The 15,105-nt window shown below is 43.5% G+C and overlaps 1 protein-coding gene across 1 annotated transcript; it reads left to right on the top strand.

Moving 5' to 3' along the window:
* Nucleotides 1-932: 932 nt before the first annotated feature.
* Nucleotides 933-13,401, top strand: arhgap35b (Rho GTPase activating protein 35b). Its single transcript, XM_035177819.2, has 7 exons — nt 933-1,669; nt 4,324-8,237; nt 8,571-8,712; nt 9,436-9,513; nt 9,700-9,831; nt 10,452-10,557; nt 10,693-13,401. The coding sequence occupies exons 2-7, from the start codon at nt 4,515-4,517 to the stop codon at nt 11,102-11,104; spliced, it is 4,593 nt and encodes a 1,530-aa protein (XP_035033710.1). The 5' UTR covers nt 933-1,669; nt 4,324-4,514; the 3' UTR covers nt 11,105-13,401.
* Nucleotides 13,402-15,105: the final 1,704 nt, after the last annotated feature.

The following is a 15,105-nucleotide window of genomic DNA, read 5'->3' as shown; positions in this document are numbered from 1 at the left end:
ACACTCCCTATAACAGATATTCCTTTATTTGCTTTGGGCCTTTCTCAACTCAAGGCCCCTGTGTATACTGTGTAGTCTCGTTTTCCTCTGTCTGTTTATTCACTTATATGACTCAAACTGTTTCTCTTTGTGACATGTTGTATAGCAGTTTGTTGTAATTTAAGCATTTTCCTTATTCAAAATGACTTCTTTTGCAATTTCCTTCAGGCCAATGACTACAATAAGTAACGTGTTTGTTTTTTAAATACAGTTTATGGTTTTTTGTCTACTAAAATTGATGCTAAGTAGCAATTAAGCCCTGTTTTTGAGACTTTATCTCTGAACTAAGACAATTTGGATGAAAATAGTTCATGCCAATGGGAAGCTAGCTTGCTAACATTTCTGATCAGCAATATAATTTCAAGCTAACTGCTCATTATACAAAGGTACGTTCAAATCTTACGTATCTTTTGCATGCTTTTGAAACAATGTATTTAATTTATTAGTTATTACTCTTTTCTGGCTTTACCAATATTAGTTTTAGATAAAATTAATTAGCAAGTAGCTAAAAGATAGACAGTAGCCTGACTCGATGTCAAGCTAGCGCTGCAGCCTGGTATTAATGATCTGTATTTTAGGTTGTTTTAACCAAATAAAAACATTGTTATCCTGAAACATGATCTCTTATAGCATTAGCTGTGATTTTGAATGAGATTGTACCTTAAAAAACACAGTTTACCTGGAGGTTTGGTATCATTGACACAAGATGTCAGCTAGGGAAGTACCCAGGAATATTGAACTGCCTCTGATGCTACTGGTATAGTTATTCAGTGTGATTACAAATATTTCATCCCAGCAGCAGCAAGAAGTGTGGTGGTAAAGTACAGAGTAGCTGCAGAGTAACAGAATACTGTGGGAGTAACGAGCAGCAGTAGCAGGGAGCCGCTGCAGTTGAGTGAAGGCGCCGCTGGGTGAGTCCCTCTCTCCGCTGCCTCTGTCTCCACTGCTGCCTTTTCCCAAAGAAAAGAAGAGAGCAGAGAACTAGGTCCGGGGAGGAGGAGGGCCCGCCGCCATTATCGGAAACCTGGCAGAAAACACCACTTTCACACACGCGATCTGCTCCGCGAGCCCGACCGGGACACGAGCGGATCCGTGTCGCAGCAGAAGCCGACTTTCAGACAGAAGCAGCGCGGACATTGCAACGAACTCGGCGTTGTGTTGTGTGCGCGGCGGCCCCGGCCCAGCAGCAGCATTATGTAGGCACAACAATGGACAGAATAATTATCGGAAAAGCAACGTGGTGAACCGAGGAGAAGACGACTGAAGGGGGCTTCTCTTCCTTTTTTTTTTTTTTCTATTACCACACGCCTTGATTTTCTCATGAAGGACAAACCAACTATTTGCAGAAGCTACATCGGATTGTTCTATTATCCGGGACATTTGGTTGCTCCGTGTTTAATTGCAGCGAGGCAGTGCAGCTGAATAAAAGCCGAATCCGCACACGAGCCGATTGATATTTTCAACCCCCCCAAGAAAAGCAGCACAATCGCTGTGGTTGCGGTAGTGTCGGTGCTGTCGGCGGATCGGGAAGGTGCGTTTCTGCGGCTGACTGTCCGTGCACATCAGGCGGCGAGGGCTGCGGCAAGGGCTGGCCTGACAGATGCAGGGGGAGAAAGGGAGAACGCCGATGGTATGTACCCGACACGCTCTCCTCTTCTTTATGGGCGGTTTCCCTTGTTGTGGAGACTTGTGCACCCGCAGTCAACCTGGGTCGATACATCCCCGTCCTAACATCGTGTGTCGGCCGGGGAGGAGACGGGCTATTCCCCCTCGATCTGGGGCTCTGATTTCATTATGTAGATCGCGGGGCCTGGCGTGGTCAGCCCCCTGGAGCCCACGTTCTCCGTTAATCCCTTTTTTTTTTTTTTTGGTTGCGACATGTAACCTCGCACAAATGTGTGTCTGAGTAAGCGGGCTGTGTAAAGGAGCCCCCTCGGAGTTAGACGCCGGTTGAGCCGTGTAGTGATGCCGCTGCAGATGGGGTCAGTGCGGTTGTTTTTAATGTAAGAACTTGTCTGGTCATGTTGGATGTCAGGGCCCGGATCTGCTCAGCTGAGGTGCCGGCTGCTGCCGCTCAGCCTGTCAGAGCCCTACGTGTTTCTCATGGGCGATCACTTCACGTGACAGCCTCTACTTTAATATCTAAATATGTGTTTTTGTGATTGTTCAGAGTCATTCATCGTTACATCTTGATGTGGTCTGTGTCATTTAATATCCCCCATAATTCAACAGAACAGAACAAAAATAATCAAACAATACCTGGAAATGAGGACAAAGAAGTAAACTATAAAACGATTTATATCATTTTTAGTAGAAGTACTTTGCTATATTATGACCACATTTGAGTTTGGACAACCTGTATAGTTAGAAAACACTTCCTTCCCTCAAACGACAACGGCAGCAAAGTATTTAAACTCCATTGACCGAGTTTGATGTCACTATTATAATCAGAAGAGGCTTGATTGGCCAAGTATGTGTACACCTACAATGAATTTGACTCCAGTTTGACATAGTTCTGCATAGTTTATCACACAGTCCATCTTATGGTGGAAATCTCTTAATTGCAGCTTTGTTGAAAAGCTCAGTTTCTCCATAACATGTATACTCTTCATGGTTTCAATAGTCCTGTGCCATGGCCGTAACCTTTATTTCCTGTTATGGTCTTCTTACTTGCAATCAAAAATTATTTTAAACAAATATTTTGCACAGTTTGAGTCACATATGCAAGTAAATGGGTAAGACATAGCACATCGAACTCAATTGGGATCAAATACACTTTAAATGATCTTGTGCACACTCTGTCAAAAGGGATGACTCGGTGTTAGTTAAACGTGTCATTTCCCCTTTTTTCTTATGATGTTTGACTCTAGTGCGTCACATCAGGGAAATTCAGGTTGGCCATTTTCTCAAGGATTTGTTATAGATCAATATTGTGTAGAAGTGCATCAGTGCTATAATAATGGAGAATCAATGCTACAGTATATTGAGTATTAAGTGTTGTTGAGGTTGAGCAGATGCAGTAGCCTTTGTCATAGACTGCACGTGTCTGACTCGGTTAGTTTACTTCATTCATTCACTGTTTTGTCACTGGAGATGGGGCTGATGGCTCTTCTTCCATTTATAAGGAGAAGGGGTTATGATGTGATGAGTCGAAACATGGAGAGTGAGGTGGTCATTTTTATGGCCGTCATTCCGCTCACTGATCAGCTGACATTGTCATTTAAAGAGCACCACTCCCCACATGTTTTTTTCCATGGTTTGATGCAGTCATTCGGATCCTGGTTTGACGTTACAGGAACTAATCTTGAGGCAGAGATGAAATAATACCGATGTAAATTATTTAAAAATATCATATTTAATTGGAAGATTGTTTACGCTGAAAAACCAGGAAGTTCATTGGTGTAGCTTCTCACATGTGAACATCTAGTTCCCTGAAATAATACATTGAATATCCTTCAGTTTTGTTTTTCAGACAAAGAAGCAATATGAGAATGTCATAGGCCTTTTTGATATTTTAAACAAAATTATCTGACAAAATACTCGACATATAAATTCAACAATGTAAATAATAGTTACAGCCCTGGAGTAGTAAATAAATCTGCCGGACAACTTAATGGAATTTTCAAAAATCTGCTTCCTCATTTGAAATGCAGTTTATTGTATTTTGGACATTACTTTTACCACTGAAATATATGGCCTCTGTCAGGGGATATTGTGACTGGTTGTCATTACTGGCCCTGTGACACTGTCTCTACTATGATTTTGGTTGTTGCTTGATATGTTGTGCTTGATCAAATGTTGGTGTGTACAGTTATAATAATAAAACAGTGATTTCATACATATCACAGTTAATTACTTTTGACATATGATCAGGCTTGATACATCATCATGACCTAAGCCATGGACAGTAAAGTGCCTCATAACCAGCTGAACTCAGAATTAAAGAGCCAGCACTGTTTACTTTTTACTGGTTATCCTGGCCTTCACCACTGAGAAGGTCAGTTCCTTCAGTAGACTGTCGTATACAAAGGACACAAGCACAAAATGTATCTGTGTGGTCAATGTTCGTCTCATATTACTTTATTGTTAGAGATCACTCATTTGTTATTATGCTAATATAACTTCACTAATCCATTATCACATAAAGAATCATGCTTTATTAATAATATGCCCATTGGTGGTTTGACAGATTTTCAATTTTCCCTATTTCAAAAATATATTTTTGTTAATACATAATTTTTGCCCAGTTTGTCTGATTTCTTGTCTTTCTTTTTTTCTTGACAGGATCTGAGTCATATAAGGAATGAATAAAGAACCTTCTGCTCATATTACTGCACTGCTATTTATTAAAACTGAAGCCCACCAGAAGAAAGTGAAATCTGATCACCCCTGTGGATCAACAACTTTATGGACAAACATTCAAGTGAACTCCTTTACACAGTGCCTGTTTATGGCAGGATGAGCATCAGCAGACGATGATGGCGAAAAAGCAAGATGTCCGACCGCCCATTTACAACCTCATGGTTGTGGGTTTGTCCGGAACAGAGAAAGAGAAGGGGCAATGTGGGGTTGGAAAGTCCTGTTTGTGTAATAGGTTTGTGCGACCTAGCGCTGATGACTTCTACTTGGACCACACATCAGTGTTGAGCACCAGTGACTTTGGGGGTCGAGTGGTTAATAATGATCACTTTCTGTTTTGGGGGGAGGTGTCACGGGTTCTGGAAGAGGGGCCTGAGTGCAGGATGCATGTTGTGGAGCAAACTGAATTCATTGATGACCAGACATTTCAGCCACACCGTAGCACTGCAATGCAGCCCTATATCAAACGGGCAGCCGCAACCAAGCTGGCTTCAGCAGAGAAGCTCATGTACTTCTGTACAGATCAGCTTGGTCTGGAGCAAGACTTTGAGCAAAAGCAAATGCCTGAGGGAAAGCTGCAGGTGGATGGCTTCCTGCTTTGTGTTGATGTCAGCCGGGGCATGAACCGCAACTTTGATGACCAGCTGAAATTCGTCACAAATCTGTATGTTCAGCTTAGCAAGACGAAGAAGCCCATTGTGCTGGTCCTCACCAAGTGTGACGAAGGAGTTGAACGCTACATCAAAGATGCACATACCTTTGGTATCACAAAAAAGAGTCTACCAGTAGTTGAGACATCTGCACGGTCAAATATAAATGTGGACCTCGCCTTCCTCACCCTGGTTCAACTTCTTGATAAAGGCAGAGGCAAGCCCAAGATAATTCCCTATTTTGAAGCCCTAAAGCTCCAGAGTCAGCAGATAGCTTCTGCCAAGGATCGTTATGAATGGCTCATCAACCGTATAGTTAAGAATCACAATGAAACCTGGTTAAACACCAGTCGACGCATGAACACCTCCCCAGAGTACAAAGAATACGTCTTCTTGGAGGGAACGGCTAAGTGCAAGAAGCTTTTTCAACAGCATGTTTACCGTCTGAAGCAGGAACATATTGAGAGACGTCGCAAAATTTACCTTAGCACTCTTCCCTTAGCACTTAGTTCTTTGGTGCCTGATCTGGATGAGATAGATCAGCTGAGCTGGTCTGGGGTACAGAAGGTTCTAGAGTCCAAGCAGCACTTTGCCCACTGGTTTGTGGTTTTGGAGGACTCACCATGGGAGGATACATCACACATTGATAACATGGACGATGAGCGAATCCCCTCGGATCTACTGGAGACGGGTGAAGCAGAGGACATATTTAATGCCCACCTGGAGCATCTGCGTAATGAGTGCAAGAGAGCAGAGATGAGGCTGGAGTTCAAACAGAAGTTGGCCTCCTCTCCCTTTGTCACGCCTGGTAAACCATGGGAGGAGGCACGTAGCTTTATCATGAATGAAGACTTTTACCAGTGGCTTGAGGAGCCGGAGTACTTGGACCTGTACAACCGCCATCAGAAGGAGATCATTGATCGTGCAAAAGAAGACTTTCAGGAGCTTTTGCTGGAGTACTCTGAGCTTTTTTATGAACTTGAGGTAGATGCCAAGCCAAGCAAGGAGAAGATGGGAGCAATTCAGGAGGTTTTGGGGGAGGAACAGAGGTTCAAGGCACTGCAAAAGCTTCCAGCTGAAAGAGATGCTCTGGTACTGAAGCATATCCACTTTGTCTATCACCCTACCAAGGAGACCTGCCCTAGCAGTCCAAACTGCGGAGACTCTAAGATTGAACATCTCTTAGTTTCTCGTTTCCCAACATGTTATCCCTTTTTTGATGTGAAAGCTCATGCTTTTGGAGACACCAAGGCTGACAGAATTAACCTGGTCATCCTCGGAAAGGATGGACTGGCCAGAGAATTTGCCAATGAGATTAGAGCTCTCTGCACAAATGATGACTGGTATGTGCTTGATGGGAAGATGTACGAGCTGATGCTGCGGCCTATTGAGGGAAATGTACGTCTTCCTGTAAACTCCTTCCACACGCCCACTTTCACACCTCACGGATGTTTGTGTCTGTACAACTCAAAAGAGTCCCTCTCTTACGTGGTGGAAAGCCTTGAGCGAATTAGGGAATCAACTCTAGGTCGAAGGGATAGCCAGCTGGCAAAACTGCAAACGTCTCTGCTTTTAGTCACTAAAAGAGGCGTAGGATCATACGTGGATATAGGTGGAGAAACTGCCTTAAATCTAATAACACAAGGACAACAGTTTGCCAGGAGACTGCAGTGTAGCTTTTTAGACCCTGCCTCCCCTGGTGTGGGCTATGGCCATAATGTCAATGAGACTCAAATCAACCAGGTTCTGAGGAGCCTTCTGGATCTTAGGAGAAGCTCATCCTTTAGTAGCAGCTCCCCACCGCTCCTCCCAGAGCCTCAAAGTCTCCGAGACTCTCCTCATCAGCCAGCCCCGGAGGCAGACCTTCGTGTTGTCATGTGTTTAATGTGTGGAGATTCCTATGACATTGAGCAGCTCCTGTCCCCTTTTCTCATGCACCAGCACTGCAGGCCAATGTCTAATTGTGGAACCTCTGTATTGCTGGAGCAAACAGTTGGTGGACACAAGCTGGCCATAGAGCTGTCTCTGCTCTCTTACCACGCCTCCTTCACTTTGCGGAAGAGCAGGTTGGTACACGGCTACATTGCAGTGTACTCGGTCTCTCGAAAAGCCTCCTTGGAGACTCTGTGTGCATTCTTATGTGAAGTTCAAGACATCATCCCAGTTCAGCTATTGGCTGTGGGAGATAGCAAAGCAGAGCTCACTGACAGTGACTACGCCGGTGAACAGATGATGCAGGGGGAGGAGCTCGCCCATGAGATCGAGGGTCGCTTTAATAGTTTGGTTTGTGGCTCTGGGGGCGTAGTGGGAGGCCTGCACAGAATAGAAATGTTCCATTCTTTTCTGATGGAGGTGGTAGAGAAACGCAACATTGTGGAGGCCACACACATGTACGATAATGTAGCTGAAGCATGCACCAATGAAAATGTGTACTCTCCACGCTGCAGTTCTCCCAGTCCTGTCACCATGTTCCTAGATTCAGAGGATGACGTTGAGCCATCTCCACCATACTATGATGGCACGCTCACTTCTCATAGTGGAGGCTTCAACCTGCCTGACTTGGATTCCAGTGACATCTCTGTCATCTCTGATATCAGAGACTTTGAGAACAAACTCAACAACAAAGTACCCCCCCAAGTTAGAGTCAAACCGGGTGTCACTTTTGACTTCCGCAAGGTCAGCCGTAACCCATATATCGATACACTCGGACATCGTCGCTCCCTGCCCTCTGCTGTTACCTGGGTTCCTGGTGGAGACGTGGGCTATGATCCCTCAGACTACGCCGAACCCATGGATGCGGTTTCAAAACCCCGTCCGAGCAATGATGAGATCATCTACTCAGTGCCACACGACAGCACACAAGGCAAAATCATCACCATCCGCAACTCCAACAGGATGCACTCGAATGGAAATGGCTCAGACAGCGAAGCAGACAGCAGCTCTCTGGAGCGGAGGAGGAAGTTTTCCGCAATAGGGGTGAAGCCTCGTCTTTACCGCGACCGATCCAAACGGCTCGGCAAATTCAGCAGCTTCCGGACAAGCTTCATAGGCAGTGATGATGAGATTGGAGCTCTCCCAAAGTCCAAGGAAGATGACTTTGGGACCCTGAAAGGAGAAAGTCTGGTTAGCGAGGAGAGTGAGGACCCAAAAAAGAGGAACATTCTGAAGAGCCTGCGACGTACGGCCAAGGTGTGTTCATCATTTTTCATTTTCTTGTCCATAATCTCAAACAGAAGTCGTTAATTAATTTTCCAAAGACTTTGTCCTAATGAGAGATTAGAGTAATTGCTATAGGTTTAATAGCAGAGGTCAGCATAAAGCAAATTGAGGTCAGTGTTGAGTAAGGATGTTTAAGAGAGGATCAAGATATTAAGCTTGTGACTACATTGAAGGAACCCCTGATTTTCTGTTGAAGAAGAACATCACATTTAATTAGAGGCCAGTGAGCCTTCCACTTGGCATCAACATATTTATTTATCCATGTTCGAAATGGTCAGAGTCTTCTGTCTTACTTTTCCACAGAAAACAAGAACAAAGCCCCGACAAGCTGTTCCCAAGCCCCCAGAGAGCGTTTACTTTGGGATCCCTCTCGTAAATGTGGTATCCCCAGACAGACCGATTCCACTCTTCATCGAGAAGTGTGTCCGCTTCATTGAGACAACAGGTAAACAAAAATTCTTTCACTTTACATGTGCTGCATTGTGATTCAAAATGTGCAAAAGTTTTATTCTGAGATACTAACATACTGTGGTCATTTATTAGTTTTTACCTCTTGCTTTAACATATTTATTGTTTGATTTCCTAAACCTGCTCATGACCATAATTATAGTAATGTGAATTTAATACAGTGGTTAGACAGGCGAGATCCACATTAATGCATTTTAGGTTTAAAATTGGATTATAAAATTAAAACAATCTCAGTCCATACAAACACACCTGAAAAGGTACATCATGAAACCATTCACATTCACATGTGCTGGTGTAAACAGGAAGCTGACTGTCTATTTGCACTTGGTTACTTTGTTGAAAAAAATACTATAAATGAGAAACAGCCCTGACAACAAGTAAGAGAAGGAATTTCTTAATAGCAACGCTTATCATTAGACTCAATCAGGAAGCGAATGCTGATCGTAGTTTTCAAACTAAAAGGGACCAGCAGCGTTTCCAAACTTCACAAATGTGATGCGTTTTAAAACGGAAATGTGTGAGTGAGGATGTAGCCTCAGTTTCAGTTCAAGTTCTCCTCCAGCATCTGTATTGTCATGTCTGTTTGCAGTTGGGCTAATGAAGGGTTTGTGCTTTGCTTGTTTCCCACTCTGCCCAACCCCCTCCCCTCCCCTCCGCGCGTCTCCCCCCTTTCCTCCGCTGCACTGGGTTTTTTCCTCAGGCTTGAATACCGAGGGTTTGTATCGTGTAAGCGGCAACAAGTCAGAGATGGAAAGCATGCAGAGGCAGTATGAACAGGGTGAGTTGCTCATCAGATTTGTTTCAACCAGCTGTTTGACGTGTAATTATGGGGCTGCCTCATCAAAACAAAAAAACGCTTACCAAAGCAAAGTGACACACCACCAATTGTTCCGTCCTGATGACATCTACGACTGACGGGCTCATTGTGTCTGATCCCTTTAACGCTCTCATTCTCCTCGTACAGACCACGGATTAGACCTGGTGGAGAAAGACTTCTCCATAAACACTGTGGCTGGAGGCCTCAAAAGCTTCTTCTCTGAGCTGCCTGAGCCCCTGGTGCCTTCTGCTCTGCAGGTGGACCTACTGGATGCTTTCAGTAAGCAAACACTGCTGGGCTGGGAGGGTCACTACTAGAACATAAAAAGATTGTTTCTTTAGGAAGGACGAGGGTAGGGGAGGTTTTGGCAGACCTGCTCTGCTCAGTTTAAGGCAGTGGAGGAGGAAGTATTGAAACATTTAATTTTGAGTAAAAGTACCACATTAACTCCTCTACTTGAGTTAAAGTAAGTAAGTGCTTGCTTTGAAATATATAAAAGTACTTCAAGAGTGTAGGCTATACGTAGGTTTTTTTTTTTTTAAACGAGGATAAACTCGCTAAAAAGGAAAGTCACTCCTTTAAAAAATACAATATGAACATGTAATGCAGTGCTTTTTAAAAATGAAGTGGAGTAGAAAGTACAGATATGTGCTGATTATATGTAGTCGAGTAAAAGTGAAAAGTACACAAAAACAAATCTACTTACGTAAAGTACAGATATATGAACCAATACAATAACCAAAGTAAATGTGCTACAGTACATCCTACCACTCGGTTTAGGTGTTTCAGCGTTGAGAGGAATAATATCCATGATAGTGGAGCAAGACATTTTACAGTCAAATTACTGTCTGTAATGATGAGGGCTGAGATTTAATGGTAACTTGTCTCCGTGTGTCCAGGACTAAGTGACAGAGAACAGAGGCTATATACGATGAAGGATGTCCTGAGGAGGTTCCCCAGAGAGAATTATGAAGTCTTCAGATATGTCATGAGCCACTTACACAAGTAAGTTCCCTGTCTGCTGTTTTAATCAACTTCATGGGTTTGTTGGTCTTCTGTTGTAGACACCCCCACCAGTGTCTCTGCACTGTGTGATGAGAATGAATAAGTTTGAGTCTGATTGTGTGTTTGTTGTCCCAGGGTGAGCCAGTTGCACAGGCTGAACTTGATGACCAGTGAAAACTTGTCCATCTGCTTCTGGCCCACTCTCATGAGGCCAGACTTCTCCACAATGGACGCCCTGACTGCCACACGCACCTACCAGACAATCATCGAGAGCTTCATCCACCAGTGTGCATTCTTCTTTTACAACCAGCCCCTCATCGACTCCCCCACCGGCCTGGCAGGCCTCCCCGCCTCACCCACCACCACCCTCAGTGGGAGCTCTGCCTACTCGGGTTACCGCTCCTCGCCGCCCCACACCACCACACACTTCAGCCCCCTGCAGCAGTCCCCACCCACCACCCCCCAGTCTCCCCTGCAGTCCCTGCTCCCTCCCCTCCACCAACACCCCCACTCCCACCACTCCCCCGCTGAACAAGAGACACTGTGAGAGACAATGAAACCACGTGTGCCCATGATGATGCTGGACCTTATCACTAACACGCACTAAGAGAAAAAAAAAAAAGAAGGAAAAAAAAGTGCACTTGCACACTACATTTCTGATCATGGACAACTTAGGTTATGAAGAGCGGCGATAGTAAAGTGTCTGAGAAGCTTCTCCAACCTGCCATTTGTGTCCATACCCGTGTGCATCAGGGCCAGCCGCCATTAGCAGTGACTCTCCCTCTGCCCTCCGAGTCCCTCAGAGCCTGGAATTTGACATTAGGGCAGAAGTGGAGGACAGAGGTCACTGTCACAGCAAGCCTCTCTTCTGTCAACAGCCACCACTTATCCTACACTACCAAGAAATAGAAACCTCTATGCCAAGCTGGAAGGATGATTTGTGTCCACCATGTTTTTATCTGTGTATAACTGTTTTAGTTTTTTTTTCCTCATGAAAGTACTGCCACTGGATTTATAGACTGTTCCTCTGTAGGTCCTTTAGGCAGCAGTGTGCCCCAATTAGCAGAGGTTCCTCTGTCTGCCTTTGGGGCTTCTCTCATTGAATCTACCTGAGGGGGCAGCATGGGGAGGGAAGGGAAGGGGTAGGTACACATCCAGGGATGCACTTTAATGATCACTGTTGATTTTCCCCTCTAAAGGGTTTATTATTTTTGGTTGACATACTGTTTTCTTGTGTGTTTTTAATTTCACAGCTCAAACAGCCATACCCATTGCTTCTACAGAGCTCTGGCAGATCAAACTTTGTTTACATCAAACTTGTTTTTGTATCCACAAACTTATCTGAAGCACTTTTTGATAGTGTAGTGTTACATTTGATGAACTGCCACATTGATTATTTGTCAATATTGTTTGTTCAGTGGTTGAGCGTGGCATCAGTGCAGGCTTGTGAAACAAGATCCTTTTGTAAAAACTTGCGTTCTTAAAGTGGATCCAGAGGTCCCATTCTAGGTTGATGGGAAATCTGGATCTGCTTCTCCTCCTCGTTCATCCAGCCATGTGAAAGAGTTTTTTTTTTTTTTAGAGTTTGTCCTCTTTCTAGCTGTTAGTTGATCAGAGTGGATGTTTAGGGAAGTTTGGTTTAATTAGACCACTATCATATCAGACATCAACAGTCAAGTGAAGGAGAAATCTTTGAAATTTTGAATGTGTAACCTAGTCCTACCATAACACGACTCTACATTGCCACCTGGTGTCCATGGAAACCAAACGCTTGAAACATGATAGGTTGCTGGATGTGTTGCTATGGCTGTCCACCAAACCCAGCTCTTTGTATTCATCTAATATTAAGGACCTTTAACTCAGAAGGTTTAGTATTCTCAACGCACTGTTACCGCTAGTCCTGCTTTACAATACAATGACCAGTAGACGTTAAATATTTGTGAACAAGACGCGTTCAGGAAGCACCGCCGGCCGTTTACCTGCTCTAGTGAATTGGTTTTGTGCTGACACGTTCTCATGGAAAAAAAAAAGCAGCACATTTTAAGAGGTAGCACTGTCAATGGAGACCTGATGAATATAAACATTACACTTATTGAGAGGAAGCACCGTCTTTTGAACAGGATTGAGTAAAAGCTTGAACACCAGACACACACGTTCCCGATGATTGTGGCTCTGTTATGGATCTTGGTTGCAGAATGAACTAATGACCAGATTAGTTTGATCATTGGCTGCTTGAGATCATCACTTCTGGTACTTTTGGAAATCGCGATGCTGTTGGAAGTCAGTCAGTCATTTTATATGTTTATCAGACTAAACTGAGGGCTTTTCTCAAGCTGCCTCAGATCTGTTAGCTGTAACATTACGACTGGCCCCGAGCTAACCAAGCGGCTGTCCCACGATAACACGATTCTTCGGGAGTATATTACCGGCAAATCTGCCGCTCGACAAGCAAAAAGTGAGTGCATACTACTCTATAATGGTTGTTTATTTGTATGTTGGGGAACGCCACCCTTTAGTCAATGGTAGAAAACATTTCTAGTGTGTATTTCAATGATTGAAAGTCCATTTTTACCATTTTTGTGGATGGTTCAAGGCCACTTAAGTTTAGTGCATGATTTAAAAACACACCGAGGGAGACGGATGAAAGCCTCTTCCTGTTTTAAAAACATGAAATCAGTACAAGAATGAAACTAAAAACTGAAGTGAAATAGCTGAAACGTGAAAGTTTATGAACTGTACACCAAGAGCAAACCATGGAATTTGTCTGACTGAGAATAGTGTTTGAAGATGAAGGCCTTATGTGAACTGTATAATAGTTAATAAATTAAATCTTGTAAAACTGTCCTCCGCTTCCCTGTGGTGCATGAGTTTGTCTTTCATTGATTCTTTTACAGTTTGAGAGGAACCTCCGACCATTACTGACACAATATGTGAACTTTAAATTTGAAACCTAAATGCTTCCACCAAGGAGGTTATGTTTTTATGTTTGAAAACTGGGTTATCCCACAGATATACGCATCACCACGAAACTAGGTGGAAGGATGTGGTGTGGGTTGAGAAAGAACCCATTAAATGTTGAAGTGGATCCAGAATTTGTGTTTTCACTTCCTTCAAAATTTTGCATTTATACACATTTTCATTGATTTCTCAGAATAATTCATGGATCTTGATGACATTTTTTACTGGAACTGATCTGGTCAATTTAAATGTGGTTTCATAAGGGGACTGTTGGACCTTGATGGAAGTATGGGCTCTCCTCAGTGCCATTCTAGTTTTTAAAATGTATTTTCTGATGAATAATTTCAAGCTTTTATTACAATTGTCAAAACTGTGGGACCTAGGGAATTATATCAATCTTATCATTTTGTTGGTTAAAATACCAGCACTGTGGAGGGGAGGCAGTTGTTTTTATTAAAGTTCACTGTACTGCCATTAGACAAGTTGTAAGCATCGGCATTTTTCACTGCGCAATAGTGGAGTGAGGTTTAAACTATATTTCCTGACTCACCAGCTGGTGAACAAATACAGCAAAGCATGAATATAGCAGTTTTGAAATGTAACGTGTGCAGCGTATTCACTCCACAAATAATCCAATTGAAAGATGAATCTATGTAAATCTATCCATCCCTCTGATAAATAAGGTAATTCTACACAATAAACAATGAAATGAAAGAGCCGTGCTGTAGTAACTGGAAGCTGTAGTATGTTGCATGCACAGGTGCAGGGGACTCTGAAAAGCATCAATTATTCACAACAAATCCGTCACGAGCCACTGCTCTCTTTTGGTGGAATAATTCCCTTACAGTATCTGTTCACCTAGTGGGGAGAGGGTCACACAGCATAATGATATGGTGCCATCTTGTGGTTGCATGCATGTAGAGCTATGACAGCGGGAGAGTGGATTGTCATGTATCTCATGTCATGTTTTAATAACTTTATACTTGGTCCACTCTCTTCACACCTCGAATTTCAGATTCAACCTCTCTAAAGACTCCTCCATGTAAAGATGCATCACTGATACCAAGCCAAAATCTGGTGGAGAGCGCCCTCTCTCGGGTGCCCAGACTGGATTACTCACCGGATAAAGGCAGGGCCCAGACTCCCAGGGGTAAAAAAAAAAAGCCACAGGTTCACTCTACTCTGTTTCTGTCAACTGTTTTTTTGAGGGGGACTAATGTTGGGACTCCTGTTGGTGCAGGATGGTGTGGAAGAGGGAGCAGACACAAGAGCTACCTCCAGTGACATGTTGACGGACAGGCTGGGCGCCATTACATCCATTACATTGCTGCAAACATATAAGTTTCAGGAGTGCCTGAGAAATTCACCTCCAATTTACTTTTTTATTGCCGCCAAGGAGGTTATGTTTTCATCTACATCTACTTATATTGTGCAAGAAACTACAGGGCAGATGACCACAAACTTTGTGAAAGGATGCAGTATGGATCAGGGAAGAACCCATTACATTTTGGTGCAGATCCACATCAGGGGGCGGATCCATTCACTTTCTTTAACATTGTGAGATAAGATGTTTGTTTTTTATTGTTGCCA

The sequence above is a fragment of the Hippoglossus stenolepis genome, chromosome 15 (genome assembly GCF_022539355.2).
Source record: "Hippoglossus stenolepis isolate QCI-W04-F060 chromosome 15, HSTE1.2, whole genome shotgun sequence".
Classification (NCBI taxonomy): Eukaryota; Metazoa; Chordata; class Actinopteri; order Pleuronectiformes; family Pleuronectidae; genus Hippoglossus; species Hippoglossus stenolepis.
This window is presented reverse-complemented; position numbering and strand designations above follow the sequence as displayed.

Bases quoted from the DNA above. Each gene is read 5' to 3' on its own strand.
- arhgap35b (XM_035177819.2), top strand. From the start codon at position 4,515: ATGATGGCGAAAAAGCAAGATGTCCGACCGCCCATTTACAACCTCATG. The intron at 8,238-8,570 runs GTGTGTTCATCA...ACTTTTCCACAG, and splicing joins GCCTGCGACGTACGGCCAAG to AAAACAAGAACAAAGCCCCG. The intron at 8,713-9,435 runs GTAAACAAAAAT...TTTTTTCCTCAG, and splicing joins CCGCTTCATTGAGACAACAG to GCTTGAATACCGAGGGTTTG.